The 23,464-nt window shown below is 41.4% G+C and overlaps 1 protein-coding gene across 1 annotated transcript in view; it reads left to right on the top strand.

Annotated features, from left to right (window-relative positions):
- LOC132836067 (cytosolic 5'-nucleotidase 1A-like) overlaps nt 1–20,250 on the top strand; it is a 72,849-nt gene extending 52,599 nt beyond the window's left edge. Inside the window, exon 6 of the mRNA XM_060855319.1 lies at nt 19,951–20,250. Coding sequence (XP_060711302.1) covers nt 19,951–20,250 — 300 coding nt within the window. The remainder of the gene's footprint in view (nt 1–19,950) is intronic.
- Nucleotides 20,251–23,464: the final 3,214 nt, after the last annotated feature.

Raw genomic sequence — 23,464 nt, 5'->3', positions numbered from 1 at the left:
AGCAACAAAAATACATTTATTTCAGCCAGACTGAGTTCACATTTTATTTGACAGTTTAACAACAGTTATGAAATAAGCTGTATTGATGGAGTTACTGAATAGAAATTTGATCTTATAACTGTTTACTCAATCAAGTGGATTTGAAATCTATCAATGAGTTTCTTTAAATGGGAGGTTTGTTTACATCGAGTGTGTATAGGTGAGCGTGCTATGTGAGAGTTAGATGCTGACTTCATTGATCTCCATCAGGCTCCTGAAGTTTTCTCATGGTGGATAAATGCCTGGGGAGGTGGCACAGGCATAGGACGTCATATGGATGATGTGTTGAGGGCAACAGGGATATATGAGGAAGTACAGTTGTGTTGGTATGACAAGGACATGGAGAGGGCACAAGGTGTAGATTTAGGTGTGAGAAAATTTGAAAGGTGAGGGCTTGTCAGCTTTTCAGACAACAAGGATAGAGTCACAGATAACTGAACCGGCTTGATTCAACAGTATTTCTGTCTCTCCAGACTGAAAATTACAAGGGCCCCTGAGTTAAGAATTTTTCTGACTTAGGCTACCCACCTTGGTAGTAAAAATCTGGACCCCAGTATCAATATTTCCAGATTAGATGGAAAGCAAATTTGAAGTCAAGGGAAGATCCCTTTAATTTGCTTCAGCAATGATTTCTCACTGCATCTTTATGGTTTCCTTCAGTTTATGCTGGGTCATCAATAGATTTGCTGATGGGTTTACCCTCTCTGGAAGATTGTTGAAGGTACCTAAGCTCATTCCGTTGTTGAAATTACCGAAACTTGTGTTCTTTGCCAGGTAAAAACAATGACTGCAGATGCTGGAAATCAGATTCTGGATCAGTGGCGCTGGAAGAGCACAGCAGTTCAGGCAGCATCCAACGAGCAGCGAAATCGACATTTCGGGCAAAAGCTCTTCATTCGATTTTGCTGCTCCTTGGATGCTGCCTGAACTACTGTGCTCTTCCAGCATCACTAATCCAGAATTATGTTCTTTGCCACCAACCCAGAGAAGAAATTGCATATGATTATTGTTACAGTAATTTCCCTGGAACAGATCAGTAGTGTGCTAATCTGCTGAGGGCCCTCAGCTGAAAACAATGATGTGATTAGAGTTTTCCACCAAGCAATCTTTATTTCTAAACTGTCACTCCACCTCTGAAGATATGTCATGCATAAAACTTTGAGACATCTTGGTATGCAAGGTGCAAAGTAATTGCAAACATTTACATGGGTTTTGCAATATTAATGACAGTGCAACTGATAGCAACTTCTGGGATCATATTTTCACCCACTCAAAACTCATTCACTGCCATTAAGATAAAAATCAGGCACCCCACCCCCAGCATCTCTGCATGAGCATTTAAATGTTGACATCCAGAAATCCCTGTCAGCAATTCTATGCTTCTCCAGAGGATATATTACTGAGGCAAACAATTAGAAAGCATTGAGCTAACAAGAGCTTCCATTTCTACGCGTGTTGCATACAACTGCACTGGATTGTACACATGTACAAAGTTCTTAGTCACTTTTTAAAGAATTTCTTATAGTTGTTGAATGCTAAATGTCTGGTTTATTTTAAAATAAAAGGCATGTTATCACATTTTTGAGAGTGTGTTTAGGATATTTTAGCTTCTACCTTAATCCCAGATGTATGTGGGATTCTGAAGAAGGGTCATAGCACCAGAAACTCTGTCTCTCTCCACAGAAGCTGCAGGCCTGCTGAGTTTCTCTAGCAATTTCTGTTTCTCTTTCAGATTTCCAACATCTGCTGTTCTTTTTGTCTGCTGTTGCTGTATGTCCACACTGTATTTCACTATCTACCAATTTCCAAAATTCTGGATGAAGACATTTAGTGTCTTTGAGAATACCTCAATGTGACTGTTCAGTCCAGGGGGTTAACTCTGGTTCCATGGTGAGTGCAGGATGGCATACCAGGAGCAACTGTGGGGCAGTTACCAAACAGGACTGCTTGCATGCAAACAGCATGAGCAGCAAGTGATTATGGAATTGTTTAGCTCTCTCTATCACTTGCTGCTCATGTAGTTGTCACATCCAGTTGTGAATGGTGGTGGACGATTAAACAACACAGTGGAGGACGGGGGTCCACAAATATCCCCATCCTCAATGATGAGAGAGCCAAGCACATCAGAGCAAATGATCAGGCTGAAGAATTCATGGCAATCTTTATCCAGATGTACCAAGTGGGTGATTCATCTCGGCCTCTTCCAGTGGTCCCCAGTATTCCAGTCTTCAGCCAGTTTGATTTACTGCATGTGATACGAAGAAATGATTGGAAGTGCTGGGTATGGGACCTGACAACATTCTGGCAATATTCTGAAGCAATGTGCTCAAGAACCAGTCAAGCTGTTCCAGTATGGTTACAACACTGGGATCTACCCAACAATGTGGAAAATTGCCCCAAGTATGTCTAGTACATAAAAAGCAAGTTAAATCCAACCTGGCCAAATTACCGCCCCCTCAGTCCACTCTTAATCATCAGGAAACTGATGGAAGGTGTTATCAACAGTGTTATAAAGCAGTACCTGTCAGCAATAACGTGCTCGGTGACATCCAGTTTGGGTTCCTGATCTTATTACAGTCTTGGTTCAAACATGGAAATAGAGCTGAATTCCTGAGGTGAGGTGAGAGTGACAGCTCTTGACACCAAATCCACATTTGGCCCCATGTGGCATCAAGGATCCTGGCAAAACTGGAGTCAGTAGCAATCAGGAGGAAACTATCTGTTGGATGGAGTCAAGCCTGCCCCATGCGGAGATGGTTCTGGTTGTTGGAGGTCAATCAACTCAGCTTCAGGACATCTCTGCAGGAGTTCTTCAGGGTAGTGTTCTTGGCCCAACCATCGTCAGCTGCTTCATCAATAATCTTCCCTCCATTGCAAAGTCCAAAATGGGGATTTTTGCTGATGACTCTGCAATGTATAGCTCCATTTGTAATTCCTTAGTGGTCCATACTGGCACAATATCCATGTTTGCGCTAAACAATAGCAGGCAATATTTGCATATATGCATGCAGACAATGGCTATAGCCAACAAGATATAATCTAACACCATTCCTTGACATTCAATGGTGTTGTCATCACTGAATTCTCCCAATAATACCACCTTGGGGTTACTATTTGAATTTGACTAGTCATTCAAATACAGTGACTACGAGGGCAGGTTAGGAATCCTGCAGCAGGTAACTTACCTCCTGACTTCCCAAAGCCTGCCCACCATCTTTCAGGCATAAGTAAGAAATATGAAGGAATACTCCCATTTGCCAGGACAGGGGCAGCCCCAACAACACTCAAAAAGCTTGACACTATCCAGGACCAAGCAGCCCATCAAGATCTGCAAGCATCCACTCCCCTCACCGCCAACGCTCAGTCACAGCAGTGTGTACTACCTCCAAGATGCACTGCAGAAATTCATCAAACATCCTTAGACCGCACCTTCCAAATGCACAACTGCTATCATCTAGAAAGACAAAGGCAACAGATACATGAGAACACACCACCCCATGCAAGGTCCCCTCCAAGCCACTCACCACCCTGACTTGGAAATATACTGCTGTACCTTCACTGTCGCTGGGTCGAAACCCTGGAATTCCCTCCCCAAGAGCATTTGGGGTCACTCTGCAGCACATGGACTGCAGCAGTTCAAGAAGGCAGCTCACCCTGGCTTCTCAAGGGGCAACTAGCAACAGGCAATAAATACTTGCCAGCCACTGATACCCACATCCCATAAGTGAATAAAAAAAAAAGAAATGTTGCTTGGTGGCATTGCTGTTGCTGAATGCCTGAATGTCACATGATGTCCCATTCAAACTGGCATCACTCTGCTGTTCTCGGCACTTTTCTACAAGGTTCACAGCATGTGCCTGTGTTTTATTATTGACTGCAAAATTCTAGTTTAGCTTGAAATTCTAAATATTACCATTGCAAGTCAAAACCCTCACCAGCGTTTGAACAAACAATTCAACCATACTTACCCCAATGAATCTAATACAGATTCAGTAAGGTCAAACTTTGCTAATGGCTATGCACTCACTATTGATCGAGTTGGGCATGAAATCAAGAGCACAGAAGTGAGATTTCTTTCTTTATTTTCCACCCACTGGGATATTGATATATGAACTCTGGACAGAAAGCTTGGGATCTCAAAGGAGTGAGAAATAACATGCATGTTCTCCTCAAAGTCTCTGTAACACTATCCGTCAAAATGTGGAGCTGCTGGTGTTGGACTCGGGTGGACCAAGTTAGAAATCACACAGCACCACGTTATAGTTCAACAGGTTTATTTTAAAGTACCGGCTTTCAGAGCACTGCAGCTTCATCAGGTAGCCACCTGATGAAGGGTTTATGCCTGAAACATTGACTTTCCTGCTTCTCGGATGCTGCCTGATGGGCTGTGCTTTTCCAGCAACACACTCTCGACTCTGATCTCCAGAATTTGCAGTCCTCAATTTGTCCTTTCAAATGTACCCTGTTGGACTATAACCTGATGTTGTGTGATTTTTAATCATCTGTCAAATCAGTGCAATCTGTGACTAGTTGCTAACATGGAATAAGCTGCAATTTATTACTTACCTGAGACTCTGGTTTGTTGAGGAAATGGTATTCCTGCATCATATGAGAGAAAACAGGTCTACACTAAAGCCAGTGGCTCCTTTCTTCAGCAATAGCAGCTCATTCCATGTAAACAGCTGGCAGGCCCCCGTAACACTCCCAAATTATGCTCAGCATTCTTGTCGCTCAACCAACTCCTAAAGAAGCTAAATGATCGAATTTACTTGTAGTCTCAGAAGGACTTCTGAACCCAAAATTGCAAGGGTAGAAAATTAGGCAGGGCCCAGAAACACATGGGGCCAAATTTTACCAACAAGTATCACCAATGACTGTTTCCGGCAAGATAACTCTCTGTGAACTCTTGAAAATTATCTCGTCTTTCCCTTTTGTTCACCTCATTGTATACGCACCTCACCTCCATGATGCTGCACTCCCACTGACTTGCACTGGTGACCTGTCCTGTGTAGGGACCTGCTTTGTGCTATTGCCACTTCAAGGGCCTCACAGCACTCACAAGATTAACCCACACATTTCACATTTCGCTGCGAGATGGTGGCAGTGAGTTTTCCTTTTGGTTATATATTCAGGATTTGTATGAGATTGGAAGGTAGCCTGTTCCAGTTTGCTGGTAGTGATTTTTCAGTTGCCACACACATTAGCGATTCAGATGAGAACACAGCTTACACTTCACAGCATGACCTACAGGATCAGCACGTTCATCTCGCTGATCCCTCAAACCTTCATGTGCCTTTCTTCCGTGCACTGTTGTCTGCATTAGTTCTGTGCTTTCACAAGTTCCCACCCAACTCTTTCATTTAACTCCCACCATTGCCTCCTGAGGCCTGCCTGACAACTTAGTCCTGGCAACCACCATATTGCATTCTTCCTCTGTTAAAGCCCAAGCTGCAGTGATGTTAGTACTCCCACCCTCACTCCATAGTAAGCCACATCATCCAGTTTCTTCCCCCCCTTATCCTTTAGCTGTTTGAGATCACCACTGCCCCACGCCTATATTAATGTCCCTTCTGCATCTTGGCATACTGACACTAAAATTGACCTCCCAACAGCAGTGGCTCCTGATAAGAAAATTAGGCCATTCAGCCTCTCAAGCCTGCACTGCCTTTTGACATGATCAGGCTGATCCACTGCAGGCCTCAACTGCTGTCTTGATTCAGGATCAAGAGTGTAGTACTGCAAACGCACAGCAGGTCAGGCAGCATCCAAGGAGCAGGAGAATCAACATTCTGGGCATAAGCCCTTCATCAGGAATCTCTTGTGTCAGTTCTGCATTGTCCTTAACTCCCTGATATTTCATAAGCTATCTCCCTCCTCTTGAAAAACGTTCTGTGATCGAGCCCCCACAGCATTATGGGAGAAAGAATTCCAGACATTCACTTTCCTCTCGGAGAAGAAATTCCTTTACATCTTAGTTTTAAATGTGTGTCTCCTCTTTATCGAACAGTGGTGCCTAGTTTGAGATTTACTCTCTCATGGAAGCATCTTCTCACCATCTACCCTCACAAGCCTCTCAGAATTTTGGATGTTTCAATAGGTTTGTCTCCACCATATAGGAAGATAGCAAACTGCATATCAATAAGGTGGCCAAGAGGCGCTAATGAGATGCTAATTGCTTTTTTATAGGATGTGGCATCATTACCCATCCCTAATTGCCCAGAGGGCAGTTAACAGTCAAACACGTTGTTGTGAGTCTGGAGTCACATATAGGCCAGACCAAGTGAGGATGGTAGTTTTCTTCGCTAAAGGACAAGGAACAGTCGTTTCATGGTCATCACGAGACTCTTAATTCCAGATTTTTATTGAGTTCAAATTCCACCATTTACTGTGGCTGGATTTGAACCCAGGTCCCCAGAACATAAGAGGTATGGTTAGTAAGTTTGCAGATGACACCAAAATTGGAGGTGTAGTGGACAGCAAAGAGGGTTACCTCAGATTATACCAGGATCTTGACCAGATGGGCCAATGAGCTGGGAAGTGGCAGATGGAGTTTAATTCAGATAAATGTGAGATGGGAAAGCAAATCTTAGCAGGACTTATACACTTAATGGTAAGATCCTCGGGAATGTTGCTGAACAAAGAGACCTTGGAGTGCAGGTTCATAGCTCCTTGAAAGTGGAGTCTCAGGTAGATAGGATAGTGAAGAAGGTGTTGGATATGCTTTCTTTTATTGGTCAGAGTATTGAGTACAGGAGTTGGGAGGTCATGTTGCAGCTGTATAAGTCATTGGTTAGGCCACTGTTGGAATATTGCTTGCAATTCTGGTCTCCTTCCTATCGGAAAGATGTTGTGAAACTTGAAAGGGCTCAGAAAAAATCTACAAGAATGTTGCCAGTGTTGGAGGATTTGAGCTATAGGGAGAGGCTGAACAGGCTGGGGCTGTTTTCCCTGAAGCATTGGTGGCTGAGGGGTGACCTTATAGAGGTTTACAAAATTATGAGGGGCATGGATAGGATAAATAGGCAAAGTCTTTTCCCTGGGGTCGGGGAGGGCATAGGTTTAGGGTGAGAGGAGAAAAATATAAAAGAGATCTCGGGGGCAACTTTTTCACACAGAGGGTGGTACGTGTACGAAATGTGCTGCCAGAGGAAGTGGTGGAGAATGGTACAATTGCAACATTTAAGAGGCATTTGAATGGGTATATGAATAGGAAGGGTTTGGAGGGATATGGGCCGGGTGCTGGCAGGTGGGACTAGATTGGGTTGGGATATCTGGTCGGCATGGACGGGTTGGACTGAAGGGCCTGTTTCCATGCTGTACAACTCTATGACTCTATGTTGCCAGACCTGCTGCGTTCCTCCAGCAATTTCTGTATTTGTTTTACCATTACCCTTGCTGCTCAGGGGCTGGGAAAACTGAACCCAAGGACATCAATTAGAACATCCTGTGGATGACAAGAGGGCTTTCTGCTCCATTAATAATCCGCTGTTTGCTGACAGCCTTGACAAAGCACAAAACGTTGCAATCATGTCATGACAATCATTCTGAAATTTCTGGAACTAGACCATAAATGTGAGCGAACCTCGCCACAGTGATTCAGGACCAGTCATTATTTTGTAAGGATCTGGTAACTAATATGCTTTGTGGCCTTTTTAACGTTGGAGGCCTAGGAAGTGTCAGTTGGCAGTAAGTTGCTTCTCTTGATTTGTTTTTGAATTGATCTTGTCAATGTTTTTATGCCAGAGTTCACACCCAGATTCCTGTTCGAGCAAAAAGGCAATAAACTTCTGGTTGCAAAGTTAACTTTGATACTCGGAAAAAAACAATTGGTTAGCACTGCTGCCTCACAGCGCCAGAGATCCGGGTTCATTTCCTGCCTCAGGCGACTGACTGTGTGGAGTTTGCACGTTCTCCCCGTGTCTGCGTGGGTTTGCTCCGGGTGCTCCGGTTTCCTCCCACCGTCCAAAGATGTGCGGGTCAGGTGAATTGGCCATGCTAAATTGACCGTAGTATTAGGTAAGGGGTAAATGTAGGGGTATGGGTGGGTTGCGCTTCGGCGGGTCGGTGTGGACTTGTTGGGCCGAAGGGCCTGTTTCCACACTGTAAGTAATCTAATCTAATCTAATTATAGGCATGGAACATCACAGAAAAGAGGGCATTGATGCCATTGTACCTGCGCTGACTTTGTCAAATGGTTAGTCAATCCTACATCTCTATTCTTGCTACATAGCCTGGGAATGGTCACTTTCACAAACAATTATCTAATTCTCTTTCTAATGTTACTGCTGAATCTGCTTCCATTACACTTTTAGACAGGACATTACAAATCATAATTTGATCCATAGTCCCGATTTCCCCTTGAAGATTTTTAAGTCTGTTATATTGAATTATTTTTCACATGGTTACCAGCCTACCTGCCTGTGGTAGCAGTTTCTCTGGGAGCACACTATAATCAGAACAGATATAATTCTGAACATCCCTCTTAAGTCTTCACTTAGGTGGGATGAATCTTGTGGAAGCAACAGCTGGGGAGATGGACAGACTCCTTTCTTGACTCTGAGAAGGGTTCCGAAGGCGGCACAGTGGCACAGTGGTTAGCACTGCTGCCTCACAGCGCCAGGGACCTGGGTTCAATTCCCGCCTCAGGCGACTGACTGTGTGGAGTTTGCATGTTCTCCCCGTGTCTGCGTGGGTTTCCTCCGGGTGCTCTGGTTTCCTCCCACCGTCCAAAGATGTGCGGGTCAGGTGAATTGGCCATGCTAAATTGCCCGTAGTGTTAAGTAAGGGGTATATGTAGGGGTATGGGTGGGTTACGCTTCGGCGGGTCGGTGTGAACTTGTTGGGCCGGAGGGCCTGTTTCCATACTGTAAGTAATCTAATAAAGTAATCTAATCTTGTGTCGGAGGTGGGAGGGGAGGGCGGGAAGGCGTGGGGGAGTGAGGGGAACGTTAAACCTGCTTGAGGGCCAGCCGCTGCTATATTCAGCAACACCCGTGAGGAATTGGGGCTACTGCAGACACTTAGGATTGAGGAGGTTCCCAGATGTGGCAAGAAGTGTGAATCGTGGAGTTTGGAAGATGAAGGGGGTTAGTAACAAAGGTGGGGAGTGGTTCTGATTGGGCCATGTTCTCACTGCCTGCTCCTCCAATCAGACTCTGAGGGAACTTGAACAAGGTCGACCACCGCTACATCAATATGCCAGGATTTGCACATCACGTTCCCTCAAGGCAACCCCTAACCTACTTCTAGCTTAACACTGCCGCTTACCCTTACCTTTCCCAAGGCTTTAATTCCCTGAAGAGCTTCAAGTAGCAGTGTGGCAATTGTTGAATCTCAAGGTTTGTGAGAAGATTTGTAGCTCAGGTGCTCATTGTTGTGGTTCTGTTCGCCGAGCTGGGAATTTGTGTTGCAGACATTTCGTCCCCTGTCTAGGTGACATCCTCAGTGCTTGGGAGCCTCCTGTGAAGCGCTTCTGTGATCTTTCCTCCGGCATTTATAGTGGTTTGAATCTGCCACTTCCGGTTGTCAGTTCCAGCTGTCTGCTGCAGTGGTTGGTATATTGGGTCCAGGTCGATGTGTTTATTGATTGAATCTGTGGATGAGTGCCATGCCTCTAGGAATTCCCTGGCTGTTCTCTGTTTGGCTTGTCCTATAATAGTAGTGTTGTCCCAGTCGAATTCATGTTGCTTGTCATCTGCGTGTGTGGCTACTAAGGATAGCTGGTCATGTTGTTTCGTGGCTAGTTGGTATTCATGAATGCGGATCGTTAGCTGTCTTTCTGTTTGTGCAGTGTTTTGTGCAGTCCTTGCATGAGATTTTGTATGCTACATTGGTTTTGCTCATGCTGGGTATCGGGTCCTTTGTTCTGGTGAGTTGTTGTCTGAGAGTGGCTGTTGGTTTGTGTGCCGTTATGAGTCCTAAGAGTCGCAGTAGTCTGGCTGTCAGTTCGGAAATGCTCTTGATGTATGGTAGTGTGGCTAGTCCTTTGGGTTGCGGCATGTCCTCGTTCCGTTGTCTTTCTCTTAGGCATCTGTTGATGAAATTGCATGGGTATCCATTTTTGGCGAATACATTGTATAGGTGTTCTTCTTCCTCTTTTTGCAGTTCTGGTGTACTGCAGTGTGTTGTGGCCCTTTTGAATAGTGTCTTGATGCAACTTCTTTTGTGTGTGTTGGGGTGGTTGCTTTCGCAGTACACACACAAAGGAAGTTGCCATTTTGCAAAGTGGAAAAGTGTAGTGAAATAAATGTTGAGGCAGCAATGTTAATTGCTGAACCACCGTGGTGCCAAATGTTTGTTCATCTCACACATTTAACTCATTTTCAAAACCTGTCCAACATAGCTCTCTTCAATTTGTTATTTTATTTTTATTTTTATATTCAGTTAATTTTCTCTCTTAGTTCATAATTTTCGCCTTTCTTTATCTCTTATTCTATATCTAATTTTATTCTATTGTACTTCACTCTATTTCCTTCTCCATCAGTCCCCTTCTCTATGTTACACTTTCATCAGTTGAGTAACTATACTATTAGTTAATGTGGTGATTGAAACTCAAGGGCAATATGAGTTTGAATTTCCAGGAATTTAAATATAATCTGATATTAAGGATGAGGTTAAAAAGGAAACCGAATTATAATCTGTTACAGTTTGTGGCATTTCAGTCATATTTACCTCATTATATTGGCTGTACAGGAATATGCTACATAGCATCGACAAAAAATATAATGAATTTTAAGTGTTAAAAAAGTACAGTAGGTATTAAATAAAATAGATGAGTTCAGTTTAAAGGATAGGGTGCAGTAGATATTGCAGATACCTGGAGACTAGTTAACAAACAAAAAGTTCCAGGTTATAGCATCTGTAGAAACTTTATAAGCGACTGTCTGTGTGGAGTTTGCACATTCTCCCCGTGTCTGCATGGGTTTCCTCCGGGTGCTCCAGTTTCCTCCCACAGTCCAAAAATGTGCAGATTAGGTGAATTGGCCAGGTGTTAGGTGCAGGGGTAAATGTAGGGGAATGGGTCTGGGTGGGTGAGCTTTGGTGGGTCGGTGTAGACTTGTTGGGCCGAAGGGCCTGTTTCCACACTGTAAGTAATCTAAATCTAATCTGTAAGACAGAATTGCAACAACATTGTAAATGACACAGGGCTGAATTTTATCCAAAATTGGTTAACTATGATTTTGGGAGGAATTTCATGGAGGGTTTCATTCTGATTTTTAGTGAGCAGTTTCACACAGGTCCCTGCTGCTCACCTCATTGTGTATGCATCATGTCTTTCTGGCACATGTACTGTCATGTGTTCACTCACAGAGCACTGCTGGGACCTTGCTAGAACCATGCTGCCAATACAATCTTTACAGGAGAAAGTGAGGACTGCAGATGCTGGAGATCAGAGCTGAAAATGTGTTGTTGGAAAAGCGCAGCAAGTCAGGCAGCATCCAAGGAGCAGGAGAGTCGACGTTTTGGGCATGAGCCCTCCTTACTCATTCCTGAAGGACACATACCCGAAACGTCGACTCTCCTGCTCCTTGGATGCTGCCTGACCTGCTGCGCTTTTCCAGCAACACATTTTCAACACCATCTTTACAACCCAGTTGTGCACCACTTAAATGCTGCATGCCAGGAATTGCCTTTCACAAGTTGCAGTGTGGGAAAAACTGCCCCAGAAAGGCTTATCAGGACTAAGTTGTCATGTTGCTTTACTGACAGGGTGCTCAAGGCCCTGGTGAATAGGATACTGGAGAAGAGGAGCAAGCTATCCTCTTTACTGTACACACCAGTCTCATTATCGAGGGAATCAACATTAATTTCACTACACATTTCCATTTTGCAAAATGGCAAAAGTCTTTACTGTCGTCTCTCTTTCTTTCCAGCTTGCTTTCTATCATATTCTAATTTCTTCCTCTTCCTTATCTTTTTAGTCATCCTTTTCCTGGTTTCCAAAACAACTTGCCAATCATCCAGCCAAATGTTAGTCTTTCCAACATATATTTTTTATATATATGTTGCAGCATATACTTTTGTGCATCAATGAACAAAGAAGTCAGGGATTAGATCAGAGTGGTGCTGGAAAAGCACAGCAGGTCAGGCAGCATCCGAGGAGCAGGAAAATCAGTGTTTCGGGCAAAAGCCCTTCATCAGGAATGAAAGAGTCAGGGAAGCAGGCAGCTGAAAGAAAGTGGTGACGATGTAAAATATTATACATTCACTGACTGTGAGCAGCAGAACACCTCGAAGTGCAGACAACATAGATCTAGAATATATTAAAAACAATTTTCTGGAAATACATGTTTTATAACTAACAATGAAATAGATAATAGATTTAGTTGTCAGCCTAATGGTAAGGGAACATCTTGCATGCACTCACCATGAAATGATTTATTTTGATAATAGTTTGAGAGGTTGCAAGATGACCCACACAGAGTTTTGAGTTTAAGTAAGGTATATTTTGAACAGATGAGTAATAATTTGGTCATACTAAACCTACAGATAAAGTTGAAAAATTTGTAAAGGGAAGAGTCCTTACTATATATCACTCTCTGCCTCCATGAGTTTGATACAATACTGGTATAACAGTGCAAAAGTCAAAGTCTCTTGTGTAATTAAGTTACTGTGCTCAACAAATGAGGTGAAAGACTTTGGTGGTGTAGTGGTAGTGTCCCTACCCCTGGACTGAGAGACCCAGGTTCACATCGTACCTGGTCCAGAGGTGTGTATTAATATCTCTGAGCAGGTTTATTAGGAAAAATAGGTTAATTGTTTTTTTAAAAAAAAGACATTACTAGTTCAAAACATAAAGAAATGGAAATCCAGCATTCTTGGACCGAATCTTCCTAGTCCCTGACCACTGGGGTAAGGATGTGTGTTAGGAACATAGAGTTCGATCAGAAAATTAGATCCTTGATGTTGGGATAGAAAAATCTGATCCTGCCACCAAGGTTAGACTGGTGAGGTGAGGATCTCATCAATGAGCAGCGAGAGACCTCTTTACATGCGTTAGTGTGGCCCCATTGATACACAGTTTCCTTTTCTCCCATGAGCCAGAGAAGAACTGCACAGGAACAATTCCCAACATGGAGGTCAGAGTAAGTTCCTGGTGACTGGAGCACATCATTCCCCCATCGGGTCTCCACCTTGGGTGGCAGACATTCAGATCAGAGAGGGCATTCCATTGGCAATGATTGCCACAGCCCCAGTCTGTGGAGGTTGGCATCAGCCATTCAGCAGCCTTCCCACATCATCATGGCATGTCCTCAACCCAGTTAGAATGCAGTTCTCCACCGCAGTGCTGCATTTTGGAATACACCAGCGGCTTTCATGAAAATGCTGCTGCCAGAACACTTTGTAGGCAGCCATCTCCCTCACTGGCTAAAGATGCTCCTCACCAGCTTTCTCAGGATTCATTCATTCTGCACCTATTCGGATGCTCGCATCACCTCTACTTTTTTGTGCTTTGCCAGCTTAGAATGTTAAAGGCTTTCCAGAACATGACGTTCCTACACTGAAAAATGAGAAGGTGTTATGCTGTGCTGTACATTTGGGAAAGAACAGAACAGAGCACTTTGGAGCCAGTGACCATAATTCTATTAGTTTTAAAATATTGATGAAAAAGAATAGACCAGATCTAAAAGATGAAGTTCTAAATTGGAGGAAGGCTAATTTTGATAGTATTAGGCAAGAACTCTCAAAAGCTGATTTGGGGCAGATTTTTCAGGTAAAGGGATGGCTGGAAAATTGGAAGCCTTCATAAATGAAATAACGAGAGTCCAGAGACAGTATATTCCTGTTAGGGTGAAAGGGAAGGCTGGTAGGTGTAGGGAATGCTGGATGACTAAAGAAATTGAGGGTTTCATTAAGGAAAAGAAGGAAGCATATGTCAGGTACAGACAGAATAGATCGATTGAGAATCCTCAGAAGAGTATAAAAGAAGTAGGGGTATACTGAAGAGGGAAATCAGGAGGGCAAAAACGGGATATGAGATAGCTTTGGCGAATCGAGTGAAGGAGAATGCAAAGGGTTTCTACAAATACGGTAAGGATACAAGGGTAACGAGGGAGAGAATAGGGCCCCTCAAAGATCAGGAGAAAGTGAGATCTGCAGATGCTGGAGATCAGAGTGTGTTTCTGGAAAAACACAGCAGGTCAGGCAGTGTCCGAGGAGCAGTAGAGTCGATGTTTCAGGTCAGAGGGGCATGAACTTGGCTTGCATTTCTTTGACTTTAAAGGCTTGAACTGTGACCTATTAGACCTGTTTAACAATAAGAAGTGACTCAGTCGAGTAGGTAAAGAGAAACTGTTTTCATTGGTGGAGGAATTGAGAATGAAGTGCAGAATCTTAAAAATTAGAGTTGGCCATTTAGGAGGGATGTAAGAAAGCATTTTGACCATACAAATTTAAGTCGATATCTGGCTTTCTCTTAAGTAATAGAGTGGTGGATTATGAGTCAATTTAAATTTTCAGCTTTGAAATAGACACATTTATACCCTTGCCAAACAGAGAGACATGTTTCAATCCTCCACTCTGTTACTTAAGAGTCACTTTTTGTTGTTAAGCAAGTCAAGTAATTTACTGAAAAATCAATTTCAGATTTACTGAAAATCTGATGCCCAACTCAACTGGATAATGGCAACATTGTCTTGATGAATAAAAGTAGTTGTACAATGGGGTTTTCCAGGGGACAGAACCTGGACCATTTCATTTCTTGATACTTATTAAAGATTTGATTTGAGGACACAAAATTTACAGAATACATAAAACTTGGAAGCATTTTGAAATTTGAGGAGAATAGTAATAGACATCAAGAAGGCATTGTACCCATGGCAGGGTATATTTCAAAGGGGGAAGTGACCCACTTTGGCAGAGTTAGTGTGGAGAGACAAAATAAATACAAAGGGTGCAAATCTAAAATGGGTACTGCCCCAGACACAACTGAGGTTTGAAGTGGCAAGAGAAGTGCAGAAAGTTGTTAACCAAGCTTATGGAATCCTAGGCTTGATAAAGACTACAAAAGAAGTGAAGCTTGGCAAGTAAAACACTGCTTGGGCCTCAGCAGGATTGTGTTCAATTCTTTGCACTGCACTTTGGAAAAGATATGAAGGTTTTAGAGAGAATGCAAAATAGATTTGTAAGAATGGTTCCAGGGACAAGAAATTCAGTTACTTAATTAGAATTGGTGAAGCTGGCATTGTTCTCCTGAGTGAAGAGAGGATTGAGAGCAGCGTAAATAGAGGTGTTCAAAACCATGAGGGGTCTAGACAGAATAGATAGAACTGTTTGCATTGGCAGAAGGGTGGAGAAAAAGAGGAAGTTGATTTAAGGCATTTGACAAAAGAAACCGTGGTGACACAAGGCCTCAAGTGGTTAGGACCTGGCATCTACTGAATGAGAATGTGATGGAGACAGATTCAATCCGAGAAAATTGTATAACTATGGGAAAGGGCAGGGGACTAGATCTAACTGATTTGCTCTTCCAGACAGCCAGCACAGACCTGCTGTGCCAAATTACCTCCCTCCCTGCTAACATCAGCCTGTGTTTCTATGATTTTGAATGTGCAATTTAAATTCCTTCAATAAACTAAGCATATTGAAGAAATTCAGTGCACCAAAAAATAAAAATGGCAGAATTCCCCAAAGGTATCTAATAAATGGAATGAAATGCAGAAGCATTTACCACATTATGTGAAACAGAAAAGTTTGTTCAGATGTCTTTCATATCAACATACCTCTAAGAGGCCTGAGATGCATTCTGTGATACCCTCAACTTGGCAAGAGTCAGTCCTTCATCTTCAGTCAGGAGTTTGATAAAGAAGTTTAACTTAAATTGGATGTTGGCTTGGATTTTGCAGTTGGAACAACAGGGTAGAGACTATCAGCACATACCATCAACAGGAGTTCAAACAGATAGCATCTTCCTATGTTTGCAATTGAATAGTTCAATGCAGAGAACCATGAGGTTGTTCATTGGTTACCCTTCTCTTCCACTAACGTTACTACACTGGTACCATAGTGACAAATTTAACATAACTCAAGGAGGACTTGAGGTTCATGCAGTGATCCATTGCATAGTTACCAACAAACTATCATAACCTTAGGACTTAGGGCAAGGATAAAATACTTTATTGTAGCAGTTTGTTAAAAGTCTTAATTAAGGACAAAAAAATCTCTCTGGCATGAAACTTAATTTCTATAAATGCTGGTTGTAATACCATCAAGATTAATTATATTGAAGATTTATGTTTTTTTTCTGTTAATCTCATTTACCTTTTCTCTCAACCCCATCTTTCTTTCCTCTTTTTATCTTGCTTTTCACACATAATTTCTCATTCAATTAAATATTTTAATTGACATTTCCTGGTTCTGCTGCTATTGGTTGAAGACAAATATTTTTGCTTACCATATTCACACAGTTCCAAACTCCCCTGTAGAGGGCAACATACTGAAATAGATTTTTAAATACCATAAGTTGCTGTACAAAACCATATAGCAAGTCTATGCATAGCCATCTGCTTTGAAAGGTGTACACTGTTCACCACTAAATCTGAGCCAATACAACGAGTCCTCCTCACATATAGATAGCATGAGCTCATTATGTTTATGAATATTATTAAGGCTTTGTGTGTGAGAGTCAGGATTTCAGTAGAGAGGCCAAAACAATGCCAGTTCTCTGCCCTAAATAAGTTTTCATGGAGCAGAAACAAGCAAAAGTTACATCTTCCATTCCATAACGCTAGATGCCATCGTTGATTCCATTTTAATAATGTTTGTAGAGTCCAGAAGGAATAATGTTAACTCTATCTTCAATGTGTGAATAGTTTCCAGATCACTATTTTTCTTGTCATAAGCTGATGTAAGATGTCCCCTGAACTGGTGGTAGCGTTCCTTTTCTATATATTGTTGATATTGCCATTTGAAACTTGAGATGGGGTACTGCAGGCTTAAGTTATCATATTTTAGGAAACCCCGAAATGTTTGACTAAATGCAGAGTGGTTTCTGTTCAATGAAAACATGAAGTGTTTGTAAACCACCCCCTTGCCATCAGCAGTTGTGACTGAGCACTACCCGGACCAGTAGATCATGAGGCTTTCGGTATTGCTATTTCTATTTTTCATTTTGAAGATTCAAAGATGTCACTAACACAATGCCTTTTGTACAGTTTAGAACAGCAATATGCTAAATTATAAATTGGTAAATATTTTGAATTTTACTGAAGAGTGGACCATGTTGCCAAAAGCTTTTGTTTTACACACAGGGCAAACACAAGAATGTCAAAATTCAATCAGTCACAACAGTGCTGACTGGTTGTCAGGTCAGATGGCACCAGATTATAGTCCCAACAGGTTTATTTGAAATCACAAGCTTTCAGAGCGCTGCTCCTCCGTTAGGTGAAGTCTTCAACCTGATAAAGGAGCAGCGCTCCGAAAGCTGGTGATTTCAAATAAACCAGTTGGACTATAACCTGGTGCCATCTGACTTCTGACTTTGTCCACCCCAGTCCAATACCGGCATCTCCACATCATGGGTTGTCCAGTCAACGTTGGTGGGGCTAAGGCAATGCTATTGAGAGAGAAAATTGGATTTATAAGCTAACAATGTCCCAGGTAATTCAAAATGTTCAAAAGGTTTGAACATTTTACTTTTGTTTCCAGGAATAGGTCCCTGTTTACGTAAATGTGTTGCTTCCAGCAAACATAAATGAGTCACATTATGAGCTCCACTGATTATCTCAAATTGGCTGTATGGGTAGCTACTGATGCATTCAGAATGTTCAGTGTGTGCTGCCTAATTGAATGAATCACATCCAATGGCAAACATGTATGGCTTTCAATGCCGGTGTGATGTCAAGTACATGAACAATACATCCTGCAATTGGCTGAATGAATCAAAAAATTGTTCCTTTAGTTGTTGAAAATTGACTGAGTGCACATTGTTCTCAAAATGCCCATGCTTCAAATCCCAAACAAACAAATATTTATTGAACATTCTTGAATGTTTGAATAGCTACATAATTACCAATTTAAGGTAATCAGTTGATGTTGTAATGTTCTTTTTTTTACACTCACAAGAAACAAACTACATTGATAAGTGGGACTTGTTTTCTATGAAAGAAAGGAATATGTTCCAGTATTGTGCCTTCTCTTGAATTGCTCGGGGACCCTGGGAGCCTATATTTCCCATTGCTTTTTCTGTGGTAATGCCTAATTAACCAACTAAGAGTTGGCTTGCCAAATCATCAGCATCCTTTTCTTCTTACGGCAGAAATTGTTGCAATCATTCAAAATTTAGCAAGTGTGTATTAATTGTTTTAATGAATGCAAAATGAAATCTTTGACAACATATCTCTCTCCCTGATTTGGAGGTGCTGGTGTTGGACAGGTGTGTGCAAAGTTAAAAATCACACAACACCAGGTTATAGTCCAACAGGTTTAATTGGAAGCACACTAGCTTTTGGAGCGTCACTCCTTCATCAGGTAATAGTGGCTACCACTACCACTTGATGAAGGAAGCTAGTGTGCTTCCAATTAAACCTGTTGGACTATAACCTGGTGTTGTGTGATTTTTAACTTTATCTCTTCAGCAATATTGAAAAAGAATTGTTGAAAAATATTTGTAAGATATAGATGGTGAATCACAGTGAATAATTTAGATAAATGTGAGGTTGTTTCAGTTGATTATATTTAGTTGCTATACTTGATTTAGTCAGATTTATAAAATAATGCAGTATTTAATAGACAAGATCAAGATTTCAGAGCATCACTCCACTGATAGCAGTGTGACAGAGTAGGCACATTTGAGAATGAATTGGAAGGCAGAGTTGGATGGAGATCATGAAAAGTGATTTTGGAAAGCTTCTGACTAATGGGTTTGTGTCTGTACATTGTCAATTCTGTCAAGTGAAGGGCAAGTTTTATCTCATTTTGCCAACAAATTGATGGAGAATGTAGACCTGGCTGTACAGATGGGCTCAACTTTGGCTGCACCAATGAAACTGCACAGTGCTGAGTTCAGAAACAAAGAGATTCCCCTCTTTCTGCTGGGATCGCATTTAGGACAAGCAGAAGTCTCACCTCTTCCTTTCATCGAGCCTTTGCTCAGTTTCCCAGAGGGTTGGACTACAAGTGGAAACTCACATCCCTGAGTCTTGTCATAATTCCACATGTCCATTGGCATCCTACAGTTGGCATCTTAAAAATGCCCAAGACCCTTAGCCTCTTTGTGTCTTTGAAAGGCCAGTTTTAGAATACTCTTGTGCTACAAATGATTTTATGAAAGATTTGTATTTATGTAATATTTTCAAAGCTTGAAGGTGTGTCATTTGAAAAAGTCAATGGCTATAGCGAACATATAATGCTTAAAATAAATGTAAATATAATGAGTTCAAATCCAACATTTCTTTTGCTGTAAATGCCAGGTAATATTCTGAGATTTCCAGCAAGAAAATATATGCCACATCATTGATGCTGATACATTAACATAGGAGTTGGTTCTACAATGTAGAAGGGATCTAAAAGCCTTTTATAGTCTGGTGGTTTTCCATAATCAGCTTCCATTCCCCATCAGAAGTTCATGAGAGGAAGTATTCTGTAATAGGTTAAAAGGAAAAGGAAATATTTTGTAGTGAGATTGTTGGAGACCTTTGTACACTCCTATTGAAAGCCAGTTTGGATTGGCATACAAAAAAGCCACGAAGAACCCTTTTGAGAAGTATGACCGGGGAAGTGATATATGATTTAGATTCACTTGAAAGGGTGATCCTAACACAAAAATATGAGCTAAAAGATCAATAGGCCTTGAGGTTGATTATCTAAAATTCCAGTGTATAACGTTAGCAACTCTTAAATGTATGATCAGATTTTGGAAAATGTTGCACGCAAACTGTTTCTGAAGTTATCATTCACCTGTTTCACAAATAGGGCATCCTCGTAGGATTTCTGGAATCAATCGGAAGACTCCAGAAAAAGTTTTATGCCAAAAATGAACGTTTGAATTGCCCAATCCGAATATACTTGATCGTAAAAAAAGGTGGTTCAGCTGTTGGATTAAGAGCTTTGAAGACGATTCGTTCCTGGGGGCTGGATGTTGATGAGGCATTCATCCTTTCTGGCTTGTCAGCAGCAGAACTTCTAAACAAAATAGGCCCTCATATTTACTTTGATGACCAGATGTTCCAGTCAACAAATGCTGCAGCCATTGCACAGTACAAGGCCCATTAAAGGATGCCATGGTCCTTGCAAAAGTCATGTTGCAGTTTTTCAGAGTATGAACTGGACACTACAAGGAAAATTAAAGTTACATTACCGAAACATTCCAAAGTTGTGTGTTTTATTGTGAATTATATCTGGATAAAGTGATATCCTTCAGAAGAAATTATCAGCAAGAAGCAAGTATTTGCCCAGGATGATGTCAAATTTAATAAGAATTATCCTTACTATATGTATTTAGTTAAAAATCGCATGACACCAGATTATAGCCCAACAGGTTTATTTGGAAGCACTAGCTTTCGGAGTGCTGCTCCTTCATCAGGTAGCCAGTGGAGCAGGATCATAGGACACAGAATTTATAGCAAAAGATCATTGTGTCGATATATTGAACAAACCTGGATTGTTGTTAAATCTTTCATCTTTTAGAATGGGTTGCAGGTTTCGACTCATTAGATCCAATAACTTCTTTCAAGTCACATTCCCAAGATAACTGCAGGTTTTATAAAAAGGTGATATAACAGCTCAGATAATGCATTAAAGGTGTAAGGTTGCAGTCTTTGTGTATTCCAATATTGAGCTGAAAATGTGTTGCTGGAAAAGCGCAGCAGGTCAGGCAGCGTCCAAGGAACAGGAGAATCGACATTTTGGGCATGAGCCCATCTTCAGGAATCCCCGAAACGTTGATTCTCCTGCTCCTTGGATGCTGCCTGACCTGCTGCGCTTTTCCAGCAACACATTTTCGGCTCTGATCTCCAGCGTCTGCAGTCCTCACGTTCTCCTATTCCAATATTGAGTCAGACTGGTTCTGTTTCCAAAGTAGGAATTTATAAAATGTTACATGGATTATAAAAACTATTAACTGCCTACAAATTGTGTGCTTTTTGAACAAAATAGAATGTATCTGCAAATACAATTCTGCAAATGCAAATTCACCCCATAGACTTATATGTGTGCGTGCGTGCACTAGAGTCATAGAGATGTACAGCATGGAAACAGGCCCTTCAGTCCAACCTGTCCATGCCGACCAGATATCCCAACCCAATCTAGTCCCACCTGCCAACACCCGGCCATATCCCTCCAAACCCCTCCAAAGCCATCCAAATGTCTCTTAAATGTTGCAATTGTACCGGCCTCCACCACTTCCACTCTAAAAACTTGTACTTCCAGATAAACCTGTTGGACTATAACTGGGTGCTGTGTGTGTATTAACTTTGTCCACCCCAGTCCAACACCAGCTCCTCCACATCATTTTTTTAAATCAGTACGTTTGCATTTCTCATCTTTTGGATGGCTATTCTTAAAGCATGGGAGAGTCTTATTCTCAACATCTTTATGAGATCCAGATGTTAGTTAAGCCATTTTTTCTGAAACGTTTGAAAAAAAAATTCTCTTACAAATTGTAAAGATCAATCTGTCTGTTTAATCTAAGGCTGTGATATTAAACTCCTTTATGTAATTGTCAATTTTATGTATTTATTTTTCTTAAATTAGGCAGTTTCTCAAATATCAATGCTTGTTTTTTTTTATATACTTTTATGAGTTTGAATGTGTCAGGAAGGAAGAGCAAGGTTTATTCTAGTGCTGTGTGCTGTTAAAACAAATTATGTTATCTTCTAACATACAACATTCTCATTTGAATTATAAGGAATTATTATTTCCAAATATAGAGCTCCTTTCACGAATTATGTAGTTACCTTTATAAGCATGCAAAAAATGATGCACCATGTAAATAAGATTTTTACCATAAATTTGGTCTGTTTGCACATCACACTAGGCTTGGGCAAGTCCCTACAAAATATGTTGACTATCAGTTTGAAATTTGCCACAGCAAACATATCTGCCAGTCAGTGACGGCATACTCAGTGATGGCTCAGGGTTTATTTGGGAGAGAGCATTCAACGTGTCCGAAATAATTTGAGTTGAATGAGACTTAAGATCTCAAATCTTCATTCCAAGTAATGTTTTCCAGATGGAATTCACAAACAAAATGTTTAAGTGCATTAAAAAACTGAAAACAAACAGTTTCCACAAAATATGTAAAATCTGTATTTACAGAGTGAACAAGAATAAGTAAACGTTTGAACAAAACATCTTTTCTTAATATGACTGTGCAAATCAAAGTGAATTAGTATTAGAATTGCTTATGAACTAACCAAATGTAAACTACCCCTATCTTTTGCTATCCTGAACATTGCACAAGAACAAAATAATTGTTAGCCTGCAAAGATCCTTGATTGGGGGTTGTTGACCTGGGTCAATCAGGGAGCCCTGGCTGACAGAAACAGGGGATTTAGCATTCCCGCAGTTAGGCAGTAGTGTGGGGGAAAAAAGAAACAGGGGATTTAGAATTTTCCCAGTCTAGGGATTGGCTCCAAACTGGGTGGTCAGAGCACATGGGCTGTACACTTGTAAATAAAAGGTGATTTGGTGTGGGCTACTGGCCTCTGTGCAGTTATTTGAACAACCAATCAAAACTTGTCACTGTCTGATCTGAGGCAGACACACTGTCAGGGAGGAATCTCAGCTTTCCTTTTCCTAAGTCTATATCAGGAGAAAGTGAGAACTGCAGATGCCCGAAACGTCGATTCTCCTGCTCTTTGGATGCTGTCTGACCTGCTGCGCCTTTCCAGCAACACATTTTCAGCTCTAAGTCCACATCACTTTGTTCTATCTAAAATCCTAAAACTCCCACACATGTCTTACCTGGCAAAATACAATGCAATTACCCTGACAGATATGTACCAAACCCAGCAGCTGAACTAACTGCCTGCTTCAAATAAGCTGTCATTTGTGTTGTTTCTGATTGTTTAAGAAAGAAAAACTTGCATTTATATGGTGTTTTTTTGGGACGTTAGTGTCTCAAAGTACTTCACAGCTAATGCAGTAATTTGAAATGTACATTGTTATAATGTAGCTAAATGTGACAGCCCATTTGTACAGGGGACAATCCTACAAACAGCAAGAGATAGACAGCAAAATGGAACGTTTGTTGAAGCATAAATTTGAGCAAGAGTTTAATTGAATGCTAATACAGGTACATAATCCTTTATCCGAAATCCTTGGGGCCAATTGTTTTTCGGAATTTGGAATTTTTCAGATTTTGGAATAAATGATACTTTCACAGTGAAATAAAATAATTACCTAACAGCAGACAAATTTGTGAATATTGCAAGCGCTGAGACACTTTCAATGCCAGCCAGTGCTGACCCCGTCCTCACGTCACACC

This window comes from Hemiscyllium ocellatum, chromosome 3 (assembly GCF_020745735.1).
Source record: "Hemiscyllium ocellatum isolate sHemOce1 chromosome 3, sHemOce1.pat.X.cur, whole genome shotgun sequence".
In the NCBI taxonomy this organism is placed as follows: Eukaryota; Metazoa; Chordata; class Chondrichthyes; order Orectolobiformes; family Hemiscylliidae; genus Hemiscyllium; species Hemiscyllium ocellatum.
The sequence above is the reverse complement of the archived record's forward strand: the minus strand, read 5'-3'. Positions and strand labels throughout refer to the sequence as shown.